Raw genomic sequence first — 19,400 nt, 5'->3', positions numbered from 1 at the left:
CCCATTTCTCCTTTTTCTGGAAGTAATATACAAGGTGTAAATATAGGACCGTTATTATTATTTTCAATAGTTGGTGCTTCTTGTAATTTAGATTCATCTTTTTCAATTGTTTCAAAATAAACAATTCTAAACTTTTCTTGATTTGTAATGTCTCCATAACTAATTCCAAAATTATATGAATCGTCGACTAAAATGTAAAATTGTAAAATTCTTTTTGTTGGATAATTTTCTAATGCTTCAAATTCTTCAAAGTTAATTTGCATAAGAAAAGACAATGGCTTCCCAGTGCTTAAATCTTTTGGATATTCAAATCCTTTTGGTAAATAAGGTGTTCCTCCTAATTTGCAATTATATCTACTTGCTGGTTTATCACTACATCTAAACATAATAATATCCTTTAATGTTGATGATGTTATCTCTTTTGCAATTTTCTCAAATTTCTCATTAGATGTCATTGAATTGATTATTGATAATTTATGAGATGAAATTCTTGATCTTTTATATTAATTCATTTATTTTTCAGATGTTATTCCTCAATTTTCTCTTTTTTTAAATAAATTAACTGAAACAAAAAAAATTAATTATTATAAATCCATAACTTAATAATAGTACTTGTGAGTTTGTATTTAAAGGAATGAGTTATATTTCTTTCATTTAATTTATTTCTATCATTATTTTATCAGATTACAAATATCATATATATTAACAGAAAAGAATGAACAAAACAATTCATACATTATGTTTGTATAATTGTATAATTTATGATCAAGTCAGTTTGTAATTTTAACAATATTGTTATTACTCTTTATGTATTGATTTATTGTTAGTCTTATATCACTACTTCTACATACTAACTCTATGATGTATACCAATTTATATTTAATTCATTACCACTCATTGTTTTACTTTCTTTAAACTATACTTTGATTTAATCTAATTTCATTCATTCATTGAAACTAATTTTCTTACAAATTACTTTCTTCATTCTTTTAATTATTTTATTTTGATTTTTTTATTGTCTTCTATCATTTCTTTTATTCTTATTTGCTTTATTTCTTTATTTTATTAAAATACTTATCCCACTCTTTGTGTTTTAACATAATATTATTAATTTTTATAATAGACAATATATTATAAATAAAGAAATATAAAATAAAAAATAAATAAAAAATAAAAAATAAATAAAAAAGAATCAAATAAATATTTTATTATATTTTTATTTATCTTTTATTCTTATTTCTTTTTATTATGTATTAAATTAACACAATAAATGTGAATATTTCAAATGAAATAAAACAAGAAAGAAATATGAACATCTTTATATTCATCATTTCATTCATTGATAAATGAAATGTTCATATTCATTTATTGATTTTATTTTATATTCTTTTTTATTTTTATATTTCAAATAAATAATAATAAATAAAAATCATTTCATTTCAATTACAATGATTCGTTGTGGTGTGAAAAAGTCTGGATGTTGTTTTCCACAAAGTGCATTTGATATTCCTTTATATTCATATGAATATTGATCACAAAATGATTCTGTTTTATAATTTTCTTTACAAACAACAATATCATCTTCATATCCAAATATAAATAAACAATCACTTGATTGATTCCATAAATAAAATGCATATTGTGGTTGTTTAATATCAAATTTCATCATTCCTTTTATTCTTCCATTTGATTCTAATGAAAACAAAAATGATTTTGGATCATATATCCATTGATAATCATCAACTTTATCAATTTTCACATTAACATATCCTCCAAATTTATTTCCATCTGTATCTTCAATAATAATTATTATATGTTCTTTGTTTATTATTCTTTGATCAAATACTGATGTATTCTTATTCCAATTATCAATATCTGAATCAAATAATATATTCGATACTCTTCTTTCTGTCCATTCTTCTAGTTGTTGAATTATTTCTTTTGTTTTATTAATTGATATGTTATTTGGTTTTGATGTTGTTATTCCCATTATTATTTATTTTTAAGTTCTTTTTTAATAACATTATTTATTTTATTGTTATATATCACATTTCATTAATTTTGTAATTTCTTTATTTTATTTCTTTATTATATTCATTTAAATATAATCAATTATTTGTTATTTATCATTTCAATTTATTTTATCTTTTTGATTGTTTGTATACCCAATGAATAGATAAATGAAATAAAAGATGTTTAAATAACTGTGGTTTTGATAACACACTTAGTAAAAGAAGTATTGTAGATTTACAAAATTAAAGGGGTAAAATATTTTGAATTAATAAAATAATTTAATTTTTATTATTTTATTCTTAAAAAAAATAAAGATCCTTTTATCAATGCAGAATATACAACAAATTTTGTTGCAATGGCTATTGAGTAATACCATAGAGTCTTGTAAAGAAAATCAAACAAGACACGGGTATTCAAGTTCAAAGAAAAGAAAGAATGAAATAACAATAAAATGCATAATAATTATGATAAAAGAAATAACAGGAAAAAAGTGAATAGAAAAAGAAGAATACAAATAAAAACAAATAAAAAACAAGGCAAGTATAATGGTAATAAACATTATACAAATAAGAAACCTAAATGGTTGACAACAAATGAAATTAAAATGAAAATTAAAAGAATAACAAGAAAATGGGAAAAAGGAGAATAATCAGAATTACATAAAAAATAAGAAGGTAAAGAAAAGAAATAGTATAATATTCTCCAAGAAGTATATTCAATAAGAAAGAAGAAAACACTAGAGAAAATCAAAGAAGAAATCAAAGATAAAACAAAAGATTGGAAAAGTGAAGATATTAAAACAATTGAAGAAGAAATCAAACACAAAAACCCAATCAAAGAAATGAACGATAGATGTAAATATGCAAGAATAATAAATGAAAAAGAAAATAAAGGGAAAACACAAGATAAAGAAGAGAAAATGGAAGAAGAAGGCAACAAAGAAGAAATTAACACACTTCAAAATAAAATTAAAGAGTTAGAAGAAACTATCAAAGAACTTCAAACAAAAAAGAACGAATAAGAACGAACCATCTCAAATGAAATGATTCAAAAAACACGAGAAACAGTCAGGAAAGAGTTTGAAGAAGAAATAGAAAAAATGAAAACACAAATAAACAATATTCAAACAACATATGATGAAATAAGAAAACTCTAAATTAAAAGAGGAAAACAAGACATTACAATGAAAAATAAATGAAACAAATAGTAGAAGGATCATAGAAGTAGGAGGTAAGGATGAAACCATCCTCACGCACCGAGCTAGCTGTGAGAAGCTGAAGAAGGAGACGGACGAGGTTCTTAAAGGTGGTGAGCTGGAGAAGAAGAGGGCTGATAAGCTGGAGAAGAACATAAGAGATAAAGAAAATCAAATCTCTGTATATCAAAAAAGTGCGATTCAAAACTATGAGATTGCAGAAAAAACAAAAGAAGAATTAGACCATACACAAAGAGAAAATGAAGAACAAAAACAATTAATATCAAAGCAACAAGAAAATATCGAAAATTTTTTATCCCAGAAGGAACTGGAGAAGAAGAAAACAGTGACTCTAGTGATAAATACACAACCAATACTGAGAACATCATCATCTGGGACAATACAAATGAACCAAACTACCCCTATGAAAAAGACAATTCTGGAAATAGAAGAAGAAGGGAGCAAAACACTGAGTGTCAAAAAACAAGAAATAATAATCAGTCAAGAAGAGAAGAAAACACAACAAATCAAACAAATAGAATTTTAATTGATGTGTTGTATTGTTTTGCAATTAATTTGTTAAATAATAAATTAAATAAGAAATTAAGATGGGAACAAATAGAAAACATAATAAAAGTAATAAATAATAATGTAAATAATGATAAAGAATACATTAACAATATTAAAATATCTCATAAAATAAAAGAAACAACTAAAAGATATATTAAAATGAAAATGAACCATCATAGAAGGGAAAGTAGAGTGTAATCCAATAATAAAAAACATTATCATAAAAAATAACTCTACTGATATTGATGATGAATATCTTAACTCTATCATCACTCAAGTTAAAGGAATGAAAATAGATAAATGTGTAAATATTAATTACTACTGGAAAAGGAAAGAATCAGATAAATTAATAAGAGAAATTAATAATAAATGGGTATGGTCAGGAGAATAGAAAATCTACAAGAAGATATGAAAAGGATTTCAATGTGTATGTATTATTATCTCTAAAATAAATTTAAATGAGATAATTTTGATGAAATAAAAGAAGTCATAAAGAAAATAAATAGACTAGAAGATCTAGTCAAGGGAAGGAAATGGTACAGAATAAAATGCATCATGAGATTAAATGAACAAGATGCCGATGAAATTAAAATGAAAGCACAAGAAAGAATAAAGTACCTAAAATATATGATGACGATGATTAAAGAAAGAATTAAATTTAATAAGAATGAAATTATCAGAATCAATACAAATAAAATCATGTTTGATTCTAATAACAAAATTAAAATAAAGAAGAAACACAAAATGAAATATATCCAAATAACGATATTACTTTAGAATATTGGAAATCGTTATATGAAACACATGTGATATTAAATAAAGAACATTTGAAAATAAAACAAATCACCTCGTGGAATGAAAGATATAGAAATTATGATAGTGTCATCATCACATTGGATGATTTAAATCTAAGCCTGATGAAAATAAGTAATTGGAAAGCACCAGGTATTGACACTATATATGGGTATTATTGGAAGAGAATGTCATCATCAAGAGATTCCATTCTTAATATCTTCAATGAATTGTTAAACTTCAATGAAAACATCCCTCTAGATATGGTAAGTGGAAGAACTATACTAATCCACAAAGGAGGTGATAGGAACGATGTCACTAATTATCGTCATATCAGTTGTACAAATGTAATAATGAAAGTATTTACCTCTATACTAAAAGAGAAGATTCATAATAGAATTAACATGAATAATGAATCATTAAAAATTAGTAAAAATCAATTGGGATGTAAACTGCAATCTCTTGCTGATAAAGAAGGATTAATTAACAGTTATATGTTAAAGCAGCAGAAAGAAGAAAAATACCCAAAATATGTAGAGTCATATTATGACATTAAGAAAGCATATGACTCAGTAAATCATGAATGGGTAATAGAAGCACTTAAATATTTTAATGTAGAGGGTGTCATCATAGACATTGTAGAAAGTATGATGAACAGATGGAAGATATTCATAGGATATAAATATAATGAATATCTAGGATGTATTAAACTGAAGAGAGGAATTTTACAAGGTGATTCCTTATCCCCTCTACTCTTCATCATCCAAATGAATATAATTTCTCAAATCATAGAAGAGAAGTTCCCAAAAGCAAACCATACATTGTATATGGATGATTTGAGAATAATGACACAAAGTAGTGAAGAAATGGGAACAATCCACAATGAAATTAAAGAAATAATAAGTGGAATAGGGATGGAAATGAAAAGAAATCAGGAATGGTATTAAAGAACATTAATAAAATACCAGATGGAATGCAAAACATCCCAATAATTGAAGGAGAGGACTTGTATAAATATTTAGGTGTATGGCAGTCCGATGAAATTAATGATACCTTCAATTGTAAAATCATCAAAGAAAAGATGATGATGAAAATGGAAGAGATAAATACTGATGAATGTAGTAATAGAAGTTATATTACAAGAATTAATACTGAAGTAATACCCATCTTCAGATATTCAGCATCAGTAGTAAATTGGAAGGTAACTGACCTAGATAGAATGGATTTGGAGATAAGAAAATATTTAAGAAAGGCAAAATACATTGGTGCCGGTAACTCCAAAGACCGTCTATATGTCCCTATAAATGAAATGGGTGAAGGATTAATAAGCCTAAGGGACGAATATGTTATTGAATTAATCAGAACAGTAATGTACTATTGTACAAGAATGAAATAGGAAATAACATAATAGATAGATGGTATTCCAAGAAAGGAATATGGAATAGAATTAAAAAAGTCCTAGGTCATAAAATCCCAGAAACGAAAATAGAAGAAATAATAAATGAAGGGATTGAAAATAAAAATAAAAAAGAAGTAGTATTAAAAATAAAGAAATTAATAACCAACCAATACATCAAAAAATGGAAATCAAACAAGTTGACATTTTAGAAGATGGTTCGAGTCAAAAGGGGTAGATAAAACTACTACAATAAATGCATGGAAGTCCATCAATATAAAGAAAAATGCATTTCTCCAATTAACTAAAATACAAGATGGAGTAATATTTAGTGGGTACAGGAAAGATAAAATATTAAAAAATGAAAGATTGAAGTACTGCCCACTTTGTAAAGACAAGATATCCACAGTAGAACACATTCTACTATCTTGTATTTGTCATAAGAAATCACAAATTGAAAAACATGACCATATTGGCATTATCATATGGGATAATAAGAAAATATAAATGAAATAAACAATACAAGAAACCAACATATGAAACAGTGTTCCAATACAACGACATCACTATGATATTGAACAAACAAATAATGCCGAAAAGTGATGGACTATATCATAAAAGACCAGATATATATGTACTAGATAAAAAGAATAAAACTGGTCTAATATTTGAATGACTATTGTGGCAGATCACAATATTAATGGAGCCTATTGGAAGAAAAGAAATATGTATAAAGAATTGAAAAATAGGGTAATGAAAATAAAGAAATTAAATGATGTCAAAATAATTGGAGTAGTAATTTCGATTAATGGGCTAGTAAATGCGGAAAGTATTAAAATAATTAAACAATTAAAAATCGAAATTGACATCACTAAAGAAATTAAAAACCTTGTAATTAAAAACATGATGGACGTCATGGAACACTGATTCTACCACAACCAAACATATGTAGTTGAACTACAAGACGAAGACGAAGGGACGGGATTAGTCTCCGGTGAAGCAGGAACAATAGACACAAGTTCTATTAATACTTAATTAACTACTTTTTGTTATTAATTTCTTCTTCTTTCTTCTCTTTTATTTCATTCATTTCTTTCTCTAGATTTCTTTTCAGTATCCTTATATTTTCTTCTTTTTCTTATATTTCTATCTTATGTATACTTCTTTTTCTTATTATTTCTTTGTCTTTCTTCTTGATTTCTTCCTTTCATCTTTTCTTTTATCTTATCATCATCTTCTTTTCTTAATTTTTCTATTTCTATTTATTTCTCTTTTGTTTTATCTTCTTATTCTTTCTTTTTAATGTTCTTTCTTAATATTTTCTTTTACTTCTTCTTCATCTGTTTCTTGAACTTCTTGTTGTATTATTTCTTCTCTCTTTTCTTCATTTTCCATTGGTATTTCTTTTTCTTTATCTGCATTTCCTTTTTTTTTCTTTTTTTATTCTTGCTACAACTTTTCAATATCTTCAATTCTTTTATCCATTCCTTTATTACTACTTTGTCTTCTCTTTCTTTTGTTCTTCCTTTCTCTTTCTTGTAGTATCTCTTACATCAGTATTTTCTGTTTTGATTGTTATTGTTCTTGTAATGATATTGTTTGTATCTTCTATTAAGATAATTGTAGTTTTGATGTTAATATTTATTGTTCCTATCATTGTACTGTTGCCTATTTTCAAAGTGGTCATATCTATGAACTATCTAATTTGTATTAAATCTTCTTTGATATTTTTTATTTCCTCTATAACATTGATTATTCTTCTTAAATCTATTTTGTTTCATATGATTATTATTTTTATTTAAATATCGTGATATTTCCGTGGAGTTAATGAGTTAAAAGGATAAAAGATATTCATTAAATCTAACATGAAAATTTTAATTAATTTCATTTTTATATGTTTAATTTTGTTAAAATTCAAGAGGGAACTATTCTCAACCCTCAAAGTTTAATATCTCCTTTTTTATATTTTATATATACTTTAATGAATATATTATTTTTTAGTTTCAATAATACATCAAAAATATATTCTTTGTGTATGACCACATTTAATGCTGTAAATTAATTAGTTGTAATAAAAATGAAACACATGGAAAATAACTTATAAAAATAATGTAGATGAGTAATATTCTCTTCACCTCTGAATTCATCATCTATTATTGATTTCCTAATACTTTTTATTGTCATCTGATACTAAGAATATTGGTGTAATAATTTATAACATAAAGGTTATTGATTTTATTATGTTAATATTGTCATCAAAATGGTATACAAGTAAATATTATAACGAATTAAAGGTTATTTATGATATATTGAATGAAAAAAATTGATTTTATTATCCAAAAATGGAAAATAATTCAATATAGATACAAACAATGTTGTATCAATAATCAAGAAATAATCTCTCAAAGAGTTTCTTGCACAATAAATAATATAGACTTAGTAATGTTTATTATCTATAAAAATATAATAACAATAAAAACAATACTGGTTTAAACCGAAAAAATCTAATAAAACAAAGAGATGTCTAAACGAAGACTATAATCAAATGAAAAAGTTCCATGATAATTATAACACCTCTCCAATACTCATTGTAGAAAAAGAAAAAAATTAGTTTAACCTCAAATAAAAATAATTATTACATCAGCAATGACGATCAAATGAATAACTTTTATTTAAAAGGGTATCCATTGATAATGTTTATTCTATTAGACTATAAAATCTATTTTTTTTAAGATTTAAATGAAATGGTTATTCTAATTATTGATAATTTAAACCTGTAATGTGTGATTTTTTATTATACTAAATTTTTCTGTCATTTAAAATTTATCTCTTAATATGAAAGAAAAAATTCACTCCATATTTATAAAACTTAAAAATATTTTTTGTTATATTTAACACAAAAAATATAAAAATATGAAAATGACGAAAAGATAAAAACAGTTGTTTATCCTTTCTCTCCCGACGGAACAGCAAAGAAAAAGTGAGGAATTATTCGTAGATAAAAGTTCGAAATGAAACCACCTTAAAAAAATATCAACAGAAACTTCCAAGAAATTTATTCGGGTGTAAAAGAACTAAAAATTATACAAATAATACAAGCGTTATGGATTCTTTGGAAGATACTGTCAAACAGTTAGTTCAACGTATAGACGCATTAGAAAAGGCCAACAAAAAGATGGAACAAAAATTAAAGAAAACCACTGATTGGGTGAGTGAACAATTAGATGAAAATAGTAAATCTTCTGACCTTCTAGTTATGCAAAGAACACAAGCATTAAAAAAAGAGATTAGGTCATTTCGAGATGAAATAGATGCAATGAAATTACAGGCAGTAGAAGAGAAGAAGAAAGCACTAGAAGAAACTCTAAAAGATCTTGATGCTAAAAAGAGTTCTAAAAAAGATAAAAAACTAGTGATTGATGAAAATGTTAGTGATATGCAAAAAGATATTGATGATTTAATGGATGATGTTGATGATTTAAAAGAAAGAATGAATTTCAATGAAGATGATATTGATGATTTAAAAAAAGACATAAAAGATTTAAAAAGAGAGAATAATCCTAAAACAAATTTAAGAAATAGCATTGCCACTACTCAACCAACTACGAAAGAAACTCAAATAAAAGAAGAAGGGACTAGTCAAAAGGGAAATGTTACAGAAGCAATTAATAAAATTGAAGATCTTAATAGGTTAATTGAAAAAGTTCAAAGAGGAGTTCAAAAAGATCTTGAAGAAATGAGAAAAGATATAGACGATATGATAGAAGATAATAAAGATATCAATAAAAGAATTCAAAAATTAGAAGATAAAACTGAACAAACCCCTAAACAGGAAAGTATTTGTAGTGATGAAATTAATTCAATTAAACAACAAAATGAAATTATTCAAAAGAAAATTGAAGAAATTCAAAAAATACAAAATGAATTTGTTTCAATGAAAGTATTTGAAGAAGTTACAAATAAATATTTATCTCAATCAGAGTTTAATAAAGTCCAAGAAGAATTAAAAGAAATTAAAGAAAATAAAACAGTAAAAGAGTTGAAAGAGCAAATGGGGGAATTTGTTACAAAAAAAGATATAGATAAACTAACGAAAGATATAAAATCAAGTAATAACGAAGAGGATATAAATAATGAATTAATTCAGTTACAAAAGAGAATTATAGATATTGAAAACAAAACTGAGAAGAATGAAAATCAAAATGATGTATTAGAAAATATAAAAGTAATAAAGGAAGAAATAGAAGAGATTAAGAAAAACCAAAATGAAGGTTGTGAAAAGAAGATTAAAAGTCTTGAAGAAAAAGTTAATTCTTTTGAAGAACAAAGAGAAAAACAAATGAATGAAGTTAATCAAAGTATCACTCAAATTAAAAAAAGTATTCCTGAGTTAAAAGATATTAATTTAATACAACAAAATATTGAAGAAATTAAACAAAATAGTGTTAATAAAAAGGAGGTTGAAGAGTTAAGTAAAGTTGTTATAGCATTAAAAGGAAATAATGATATCAATACTATCAAAAAATCAATAGAGGAATTAAGTGATGAAGTTAAAGAATTAAAGATAAAAGAAAATGAGATAAAAGAGAAGTTGAATACATTTAATGAAAATAAAGAAACAAGTAATTCTCAAAACCAAATAGAAGAAATAAGACAAGAAATAGATTACATTAAGAAATTGGTTAATGAAAACAAACAAAGTGTAACAGAAAAAGTAAAGAAAGAAGAAGAAGTTAATAAAAAAATTGAGAACGAGAATAATGACAAAGAGTTTAATACGATGAAAGAGAGCATTGAAGAATTAAATAAGAAAGTTGAAGAATTAAAAGAAAAAGGTAATAAAATTGAGAAAGATGTTCAAGAACGTTTTGAAGAATTTAATAAAAACCAACCTATTGAAACATTAAAAATTGAAGGACAAGAAAGAAAAAAAGAAGAAGTTGAGGAGTTAAAAGAGAAAGTTTATGAAGATGAAAAGAAAATAGAAGGTGTTACAAACAGAATTAATGAAATGGTTAAAAAAGAAGAAATAGATATAATTAAACAAAATATAGAAAATATTAAAGAAATAATTAAAAGTATTGATGAGGTAAAGATAAATAATGAAAAAAATAAAAAAGTTATTGAAGACATTCAAAAAGAAAATGAAGAAATAAAGAAACAAAATGAATGTATTAAACATGATATAACTGAAATTAAAAATAAAAATGAAGTGTTTGTAAATAAATTAGAAGTTGAAACAGTTCGAAAAGAATTAGAAGAAGAAATAAAAAGTATTAAAGAGAAATCAAATGATATACCGAGTATTATAAATGAACCAAACAATGAAGGTAATGAAATAAAAGAAGTCATTAAAGATATTCAAAGAAATGAAAAAAATATGAATGAGTCTATAGAAGAATTACAAAATAAAATTAATAAAATAGAACAACTTGAAGAAAAAATTAAAATTACAGATGCAAATATTGATATTATTACCAAGAAAACAGAATTAATTGAAGCTAATATAAAAAAAGAAAGTAAAAAGAGTAAAAAAGATGAAGGAAATGATGATGATGATAAAAAGAAATTATTTAATAAATTAAAAGAAGACATTAAAAAAATTGGAGGAAAATTAAAAGGTTATGAAGAAAATATTGAAAACATTCAAACAAAAATAACAACAATTGAAGAAAAAGTTAATAATGATAGAATTATTTGTGTTAATAATTCTGATGCTATTGAAGAATTAAAAAAAGTTAAATTTAATGATGGAAGAAGTAATTTAGATGAAGTATTTATTAAAAAAATTAATAACGATTTATTAGAATTAAGAGTAAGAATGGATACAGTAGAAAAAGGAAGTATTGTTAATGACGTAAGAGATTTATGTGATAAAAGTGAAAAATGTAAAAAAGATATGAAAAATATACATGACACTCTAAATGAATTACAAATAAATTATACAGATATTAAAAGAATGGATGAGGCTATTTGGAGTGAAATTTATTTACATGAATTAGATAAATGTGGATTTATTGGATTGTATTATAATCAATTACATCAATGGACTGGATTAACTGCTCCACGAGTTATTTACAGTTGTTCTAATTTTAGAAGAATTGAAGTTCTTCATTTAAATAATGCTATCTGTAATAAACCAAATGTAATGATAATCATTGTTACAAAAGATGGTAGTATATTTGGTACTTTTAATTCATTACCAATTCCTAATGCTCCATTAAAACCTGGAAAAGGAATAGATGATTGTGAAATGATAACAAAAGATCCAAAACATTTCATTTTTTCACTATTAAATCCTAGTGGTATTCAACCACGAGCATTTTATCTTCAGGATAATGAAAGTAAAACTTTATGCATTTATTCATCTAAATCAAAAGATCTGATTATTGGGTCTCATAATTTCTTTGTACTAAAACATGGTATGTGTAAAATTACTAACCCAGATCAAGCTTATACAAATGCACATGACTTTAAGTTTGTTTCAGAAATCAAATTCCAAGTTGAATTTATTGGAGCAATTAAATGGGTTTAAAAAAATATTCTTCTAATGCTTAATGTTTCTAACTCGAATACATTTTAAATGATTTTTCTTTATTTTCTCTGTTTTGAGAAAAAAATTATTAAACCTATCAAACCCTTTTTTAATTTTCGGGATTATTTCAAAATCATTAGTTTTTCTCTTTTTGAACTAAAATTGAAGAAATAACTTAAAAAGTTAAAATAAAAAAATATGTTTTATTCACAAGTGGTTTTAACAAAAAAAGGTCCACTTGCTAAGGTTTGGATTGCAGCTCATTGGGAAGGTAAATTAACTAAACAACAAATTCTTGCTATTGATTTAAAGGAAGCTGTTAATGCAGTTGCTAATCCAGAAATTCCAATAGCATTAAGAATTAGTGGACATCTATTGTTAGGTATTTGCCGTATTTATTCAAGAAAAGTAAAGTATTTACTTCAAGACTGTAACGATGCATTAGTAAAAATTAAATTATCATTCAGACCAGGTGCTGTTGATGCAGAAAAAGCTGTTGCACCACATGGAGCAATTACTATCCCAACAAGACAAAGAGATTTTTCTGAAGATAGTAGTATTAATGAAGGAATAAATTTTGCTAACTTAGCATTAGATCTTCAATTAGATGAACAATTAAATGCTGATGACTTAAGAGATTTAACTGGGAACTTTACAGCAAATGCTCAAGATATTACTCTTCAACAAGATATCGGTAATTTAGTTACTATGGGATCAATGGATGAAATTCCATTAAATACATTAGATGAATTATTAAATGACCCTGCTGTGTTAAGAGCTCCAGAATCTATTCAACCATCTGAATTAATTCAACCTATTGACAAATCTTTGATTGATACTACTATGGCAGGACTTATTTCTGCTGTATCAAATGAAGAACCATCTCATGAAATAAGTGAGAAAGGAGTTTCTTTAATGGAAGAAACAGAAGCACCATTACCAATGGTTAATGAAGATGTACCAGAAATACCAGCTGAAATACCACAAGAAAATGAGGTATTAATTGAAGATAATGGAGAAGAAAAAGCAAAAGAAGATGAAGGCAAAGAAAAAAAGAAAAAGACAAGAAAAGAAAAAAAAATCATTTATGATAAAGCAACATTAATTAGTGTTAAGAGATATGAAAAAACAAAAAAAGATTGTGATAAAATTATTAGAGAATTTGATTTAGCACCTGGAAGTTTAAATGAATTGAGAGAAGAAGGAAGACGACTTCGAGGAAGATGGGAAGTTACAAATGAAAGAATTAAGAATTATATCAAAATGATTAATAAAGATGAAGTTCAAGAAAAAGATATTGTGAAAGAAGTTGATGTTGCAAGTCAAAAAGAAGAAGCTCAAAAACATTTAGAGGAAGTACAAGAACATATTTCAACATTAAAACCATTAAAACATAAAGATGGTATGTCTGATGAAGTAAGTTCTGAAGAAAAAAGAAGGGTTAGTGATATTATTCCTGATGAAAATCTTCCTATTCAAGATGATATTCCAACGTTAAACTTTGAAAATAACGAAGGATATAATGAAGATGTAGCTATTCCTGAAGAGCCATTTAAACAAAAAATTGTTACTGATAGTTGGACATCAAGATCAGCTAAAATTCATAATTTCTTGAAAAGATCAATGGGAGAAAGAACTGAAATGTCATATAAAGCATTTGTTCAAGGAAAGAAAAGAAAACCTGTTGTTGGGTGTTTCTTTGAATTATTGGTTTTAAAGACACAGGGAGTGATTGATTTGCAACAACAAGAAGCTTATGACGATATTATTATTAAACAAACAGATACTTTTATGGCAGATGTTGAAACTCAAGTATAATTTAGTGAACTAAAAATTTATTAAATTTAAAAAAAAAATATTTAAATAAAGATAGATAACACAGTTATGAGTCATGGACAGCACCGTTATCATCAATAATCATATCATTATAATTCTTTGCAGCATAATTTGGATTATAATAAGGACTTTCAGTAAATACGGTGAGATGTGAGAACATATTGATTCTATCAATAACCCATCCAGCACTTCCTTTAGCTGGAACCATTGAAGTGACAGAAGCAAAATCAAGTGGATACTTGAATTTATGCCCAACAATTACTGAGAGTAAAGCTTGGAAAGTTGAACGATGAGATACGATAGCCACACGATGATATTTTTTTGTTATTGCATTTAAACTAGTATGAACACGTTCTTGCATAGAATCCCAAGTTTCTAAAGAAAGAACTCCTCCTAAAGGAGTAAAACTTCTATCCATTGCATTGTCTTCTTCTAATGGAGTTGGGTCAAGATCAGGAACAGCTTTACGATTATTAATTGAAAGAAATTCACCAAATGCTGGTTCAACAACATATTTAATTCCTAATTCTTCAGCAATAAATTTAGCTGTCTGAGTTGCTCTATAGAATGGAGAACTTATAATAATATCTAAATTCTCATGTTTTAAACGTTTAGCTAAATCTTTGGCTTGTTGAATTCCTTCTGTGGACAAAGGAGGGTCATGTGGATATTTAGCATTTGGAACCCAACTAAGATCAGTATAATCTAATCTAAATCCATGCCTACAAAGGAAAACACAATGTCTAGATGTATAATAATTATGAACAGATTGTAATAATTTAATTAATGATGAAATACCAAAACAGAAATAATGATCAACTCCCGCTTTATCATCAATAATACTCTTTTGGAAATCAAGAAGATGAATTGTTGGTTTTTGTGAGGCATTATCAATTGCATCGTAGATAAGCATTAATGAAACTTGTTTAAATTGTACTCCAGTAAAGGTAGTAGCAATACTAAGAAGTTCATTAAGTTGTTTAATTAAAGAAGGAAGGACTTCATATCTACAGAAATTTTCTTTATTATCTTTTAAATATTTTTTAACTGCACTATATAAATCATCCCATGAAAAACAAGTTTTCTTTGGATCAGAAATACTTCCAATAACTTTAAATCCAAATGGTTGTTGTTCCATTTTACTAATAGTACATGTTTGTCCAAGTTTAATGTCAAGAACTTTTGGATTAGTATATCCTTGTGTTAAATCTCCCATAGAAATAAAAACAGTATCATTAATTTCAACTTTACCATGATATTCTGGAAGAAATTTTTTTAATTCTGTGTCTTGAAGGAATTTAAGAACCTTTGGTTCTGTTGAGTTTTGTAATGGTTTAAGAAGTCCATCTTTACAAGTAATAATATTACCACTAAATACTTTATAAATATGTTTGTCTAATGGTAATGTTGAATTATGTTTAGCATTAAATCGTTCAATGAAATCATCATCAAAAGAAAGATCAATAGCATCACTAACTAATTTCATAGTTCTGATAAATGGTATAATTCTCATATCTCCATCTGATGATTCTGGTGGAATAGAGTCAAAGTAATTACACATTTCTTTATAAGCAGTACCAAAACATGTCCAATATTCAGAGCCATCATTTTTCTTAATTGGAAATACATAACCATAAACTTGGTCATTAAGGATAACTTGTTGTTTACATTCTCCTTCTTTCATTCTAGAATAATGAATAGTAAAATCAATATCAGTACCATATTTCTTTGCAATTATAGAGCCATAAATAGTGATAACATTATTTATACTTTCTACTTTTGTAATTGTAATTTCAGCATCAATATCACTAACTAGCCAATTTAAAAGATCAATATCATGAATTAATTCAATAGAAAGACATTCCTCTACATTATCAATTATTGGATTTCCAGGATATATCATTTCCAATTTAATAGTAGTAACATTTTTTGCTTCTTCTTCTTGAGAATTAGATTGGTCAATATAATCTTTAGCTGATTGGAATTGTACATCAAATCTTTTGTAGAAAGCAGGTAAGACTACAGTATGATATTGTTTAACTAATTCCATCACTTTATCCCAATTCATAATTGGGACTTGGCATAATAACTTTTTCTTTTGTGGAATAAGATCAAGTAATTCAGACATATTATCTATAACGAAACTAAGTTTTAACCAAGGGTTTAAATAGATAGTTGCCTCTTAGGAATTTGTCCTTTCTTTTTCCTTTTGTTTTCTGGAAACTGAATCGAGAATTCCAAATATAGAAAGAAGTGATAAAGTTCAAATTCATTTCTGGGGGTTTCTTCGCGATGCATTAGAATCAGGTAGAATATTTCTTTTTTTTTTTTATTTTAAAGCCTATTTTTATCAATTTTTAAGTTATTTTAATTTCCCGAAAGATTAGATTATAATAATGCATAATAATTATGTAATTGATTTTCTCTATCTTTATTATTTTTTCATTAATTTAATACTTCAGTTTTTTGATTTAACATAAGAAAAAGAGTCCTATTTTAAGGAAAATCTTCTCCTTTCTTTTTTCTTTTTCTTATTCAATATTTTACACAGAATTTATTCTATATTACTAAAAAAATATTTAACAAATATTAATTTTTAATAAAGAAAAAACAAAAATTTAATATCATGAAATACCAATGAAAATTATTCATTAATATATATTGGAAAGATTATTTCTTTTGGTCCCAAAGCAACTCCAGATACTTTTAAACTTACAACAAATTTATAGCCACGATAAAACATAATATCATTGTGATGTGATGGACGAACCATTCCTATTGAAAACATTTCACTTTTAGTAACAACTCCATTCTTCATCACTTTACCTTCAAACATTATTTTCTTTTTAGCCATTTCTGTTTTTGTTGTTTCTCCTTTCATTTCACCTGAGAATCCACGAGAGAATCGAGTCTCTTCACATAATAATCCTGTTTCAATATAATTAATACAACAATTAGTAGAATTATCAATAGTAATATCATACATAAATGAATCATTTACACTAAAAATTTTCTTTGGTAACTTGACTTTATAAAAAATAGTACCATGTTGGAATGTTGGAGTATAAGTTACTTCTTTTTCAAGACCAGTTACCCCTTCAAAACATAATGGGTGGTAAGCTTGATCATTATAAATCTTAAATTCCATTTTAGGAAATGAGAATGGTTTCCCACATAACTTACATGTGACGTTTGCAACAAAACATTGTGGATGATAGTTATATCCAAGTGCACTAACAAACTCTCCTTCAATTCTTTTATTGCATGCAATACATGTTTCTAATCGTTGATCATCTTCATTTTCTGTCTCTCCAAAATATGTTGGATTTTGTTTAAGAAATTCAACTACAACAGGTTTAATTTGTTCTGCTCTTGTAAGATATGCTTTTACTTCTTCTTTTAATTGTTTTTTCATACTATCAGTAAGTTCAGGTGCTCTTAATGCTTGTGCAAAATAATCTAATGAAGTTTCATAATATGCAAGAGCATCTGCATATTTGGTCTGACTATCAAATTCTTTTCCTTTTTCTGCTAATGGTTTGGCCAGTTTCCATGCTTTTAATCCATTTAATGTTGATGGATGTTCAAGACTTAACTTTGATCTAATGAGTGCAGTTCTTGATGCCGTGGTTGACTGTTTTGGTACTTTAGGTTTTTGTTCTTGTACACTTTGAATTGGTGCAGAGGTGATTGGTGTAATTGGTCCTCCTATTAAAGAAGAACTTGACTCTGTTCCAAAATGTGGAAACACTGGTTGTTGTGATTGTTGGAGTGATGGTGGTTGAGTTACTGGCATTAACATTGGTCCTTGTGGAGTTATGACAGGTAGATAACCATTCACTGATGCCATCATAGGATTCATGACTGGTTGCGTCATTGGCATCATTACTGGTGCGGTTCCAGTTGTTGGCACAGGTGTTGACTGTGCAATACTAAATATTGGTTGGGTTTGTTTTTCTTCAGGTTGGCTCATTTTAATATTTATAGGCTGTTGTTGAGGACTATCAATTGTGGGCATAACTTTAACTGCACCAACTAATGCCTTTGGCTTGTTTTGCTGTTCTTCTCGTTGTTCAATAACAATACTTTCTTTCTTTTCTTCAATGGACTTAGATGGATCGGGGAATATTGGTTTAATAATTTCTTGTGGTTTTTCTATTTGTCGGTTTGTTATTAGCTCAATATTTTGTGGTTGAGGTTGTTCAATTGGTTGAGGTTGTTCAATTGGTTGAGGTTGTTCAATTGGTTGAGGTTGTTCAATTGGTTGAGGTTGTTCAATTGGTTGGGGCTGTTCAATTGGTTGAGGTTGTTCAATTGGTTGAGTAATAATTGGTTTAGATTCTTGAACTAGTTTGGGTTCTTCTATCACTGGAGTAGGAGTAGGAATATTGTTAGAAGAAGGTTGGTCAAGTATAACTGGTGTTTTCATTAATTCTTCAAATTTAATATCTCCAGGATGAAGTCCAGCCAGATAATTAACACGTTCATTGTATTCCATTACTTTATCTAATATCACTGAATAACTTTCAGCATTTGAAGGATCAGAATGAGCAAGTTTTAAATATTCAATAGCTTCTTTGTATTTTAATATAGCATTGTAATCATCTTCAAGGTTATCAAAATTAATTGCTTCTTCAGCTACAATAATAGCATTGTCAAGGGACATATGTATTCTGAATTTTATATTTTTTTTAAGTTCATATTTCTCTTAATCTTCATTTATTTTTTCTTTTTAATTATTATGTTATATATAACGTTTTTATTGAAAATATATTTAGATTATTAAAGAAATGTTTTTATTTGTTAAAAGATAAAGTTTCTTAAAATATAGCAATTATTATTTAATTACAACCGAAAAAGTTGTGAGCTTAATGTGTAAATAATACATTAACCATTTTGTTTTTGGTTGAAGTTTATTTAAGATATAATGCGAAAACTTTTTATTTAACACTAATTTTATAGTAATTATCTCTAAAATAAAGAGGAGTTATTTAGTGTAATAAAATAATAATGAGCCAATTGAATAATATTTATTTAATAAATATGTTTTCGGGTTAATATAT

At 26.0% G+C, this 19,400-nt stretch overlaps 5 protein-coding genes across 5 annotated transcripts, besides 25 other annotated features; 2 read left to right on the top strand and 3 right to left on the bottom strand.

Moving 5' to 3' along the window:
- On the bottom strand, positions 1-455 carry EDI_341080 (uncharacterized protein; the record flags this gene model as incomplete). The annotated part of the gene is made up of 1 exon (XM_001741869.1): positions 1-455. A coding segment is annotated over one exon (455 nt), but the record flags the coding sequence as incomplete, so codon positions are not given.
- Positions 456-544: 89 nt separating this feature from the next.
- Positions 545-592: a sequence feature (AT_rich).
- Positions 593-897: 305 nt separating this feature from the next.
- Positions 898-1,067: a microsatellite.
- A 31-nt stretch (positions 1,068-1,098) lies between these two features.
- Positions 1,099-1,122: a sequence feature (AT_rich).
- A 13-nt stretch (positions 1,123-1,135) lies between these two features.
- Positions 1,136-1,955: a repeat region.
- A 37-nt stretch (positions 1,956-1,992) lies between these two features.
- Positions 1,993-2,164: a microsatellite.
- Positions 2,165-2,264: 100 nt separating this feature from the next.
- Positions 2,265-2,325: a sequence feature (AT_rich).
- Positions 2,326-7,014: a repeat region.
- Positions 7,008-7,320: a repeat region.
- A 13-nt stretch (positions 7,321-7,333) lies between these two features.
- Positions 7,334-7,504: a microsatellite.
- A 246-nt stretch (positions 7,505-7,750) lies between these two features.
- Positions 7,751-7,772: a sequence feature (AT_rich).
- A 62-nt stretch (positions 7,773-7,834) lies between these two features.
- Positions 7,835-7,881: a sequence feature (AT_rich).
- Positions 7,882-7,922: 41 nt separating this feature from the next.
- Positions 7,923-7,966: a sequence feature (AT_rich).
- Positions 7,967-8,822: 856 nt separating this feature from the next.
- Positions 8,823-8,881: a sequence feature (AT_rich).
- A 188-nt stretch (positions 8,882-9,069) lies between these two features.
- On the top strand, positions 9,070-12,501 carry EDI_341070 (uncharacterized protein; the record flags this gene model as incomplete). The annotated part of the gene is made up of 1 exon (XM_001741868.1): positions 9,070-12,501. One exon carries the CDS (start codon positions 9,070-9,072, stop codon positions 12,499-12,501), a length of 3,432 nt encoding a protein of 1,143 aa, XP_001741920.1.
- Positions 10,879-10,954: a microsatellite.
- Positions 10,986-11,178: a microsatellite.
- Positions 11,525-11,553: a sequence feature (AT_rich).
- Positions 11,741-11,762: a sequence feature (AT_rich).
- A 198-nt stretch (positions 12,502-12,699) lies between the features above and the next one.
- EDI_341060 (cohesin subunit rad21, putative) lies at positions 12,700-14,319 on the top strand (the record flags this gene model as incomplete). Its single annotated transcript, XM_001741867.1, has 1 exon — positions 12,700-14,319. The coding sequence occupies one exon, from the start codon at positions 12,700-12,702 to the stop codon at positions 14,317-14,319; it is 1,620 nt and encodes a 539-aa protein (XP_001741919.1).
- Positions 13,518-13,582: a microsatellite.
- A 10-nt stretch (positions 14,320-14,329) lies between the features above and the next one.
- Positions 14,330-14,369: a sequence feature (AT_rich).
- Positions 14,370-14,383: 14 nt separating this feature from the next.
- Positions 14,384-16,465, bottom strand: EDI_341050 (phosphoglycerate mutase, putative; the record flags this gene model as incomplete). Its single annotated transcript, XM_001741866.1, has 1 exon — positions 14,384-16,465. The coding sequence occupies one exon, from the start codon at positions 16,463-16,465 to the stop codon at positions 14,384-14,386; it is 2,082 nt and encodes a 693-aa protein (XP_001741918.1).
- Positions 16,466-16,648: 183 nt separating this feature from the next.
- Positions 16,649-16,711: a sequence feature (AT_rich).
- A 177-nt stretch (positions 16,712-16,888) lies between these two features.
- Positions 16,889-16,962: a sequence feature (AT_rich).
- A 19-nt stretch (positions 16,963-16,981) lies between these two features.
- Positions 16,982-19,003, bottom strand: EDI_341040 (uncharacterized protein; the record flags this gene model as incomplete). Its single annotated transcript, XM_001741865.1, has 1 exon — positions 16,982-19,003. One exon carries the CDS (start codon positions 19,001-19,003, stop codon positions 16,982-16,984), a length of 2,022 nt encoding a protein of 673 aa, XP_001741917.1.
- Positions 18,527-18,658: a microsatellite.
- A 3-nt stretch (positions 19,004-19,006) lies between the features above and the next one.
- Positions 19,007-19,083: a microsatellite.
- A 10-nt stretch (positions 19,084-19,093) lies between these two features.
- Positions 19,094-19,185: a sequence feature (AT_rich).
- Positions 19,186-19,359: 174 nt separating this feature from the next.
- Positions 19,360-19,400: part of a sequence feature (AT_rich) that runs on past the window's edge.

The sequence above is a fragment of the Entamoeba dispar genome, genomic scaffold (genome assembly GCF_000209125.1).
Source record: "Entamoeba dispar SAW760 scf_1105229464123 genomic scaffold, whole genome shotgun sequence".
NCBI lineage: Eukaryota > Evosea > Mastigamoebida > Endamoebidae > Entamoeba > Entamoeba dispar.
The sequence above is the reverse complement of the archived record's forward strand: the minus strand, read 5'-3'. Positions and strand labels throughout refer to the sequence as shown.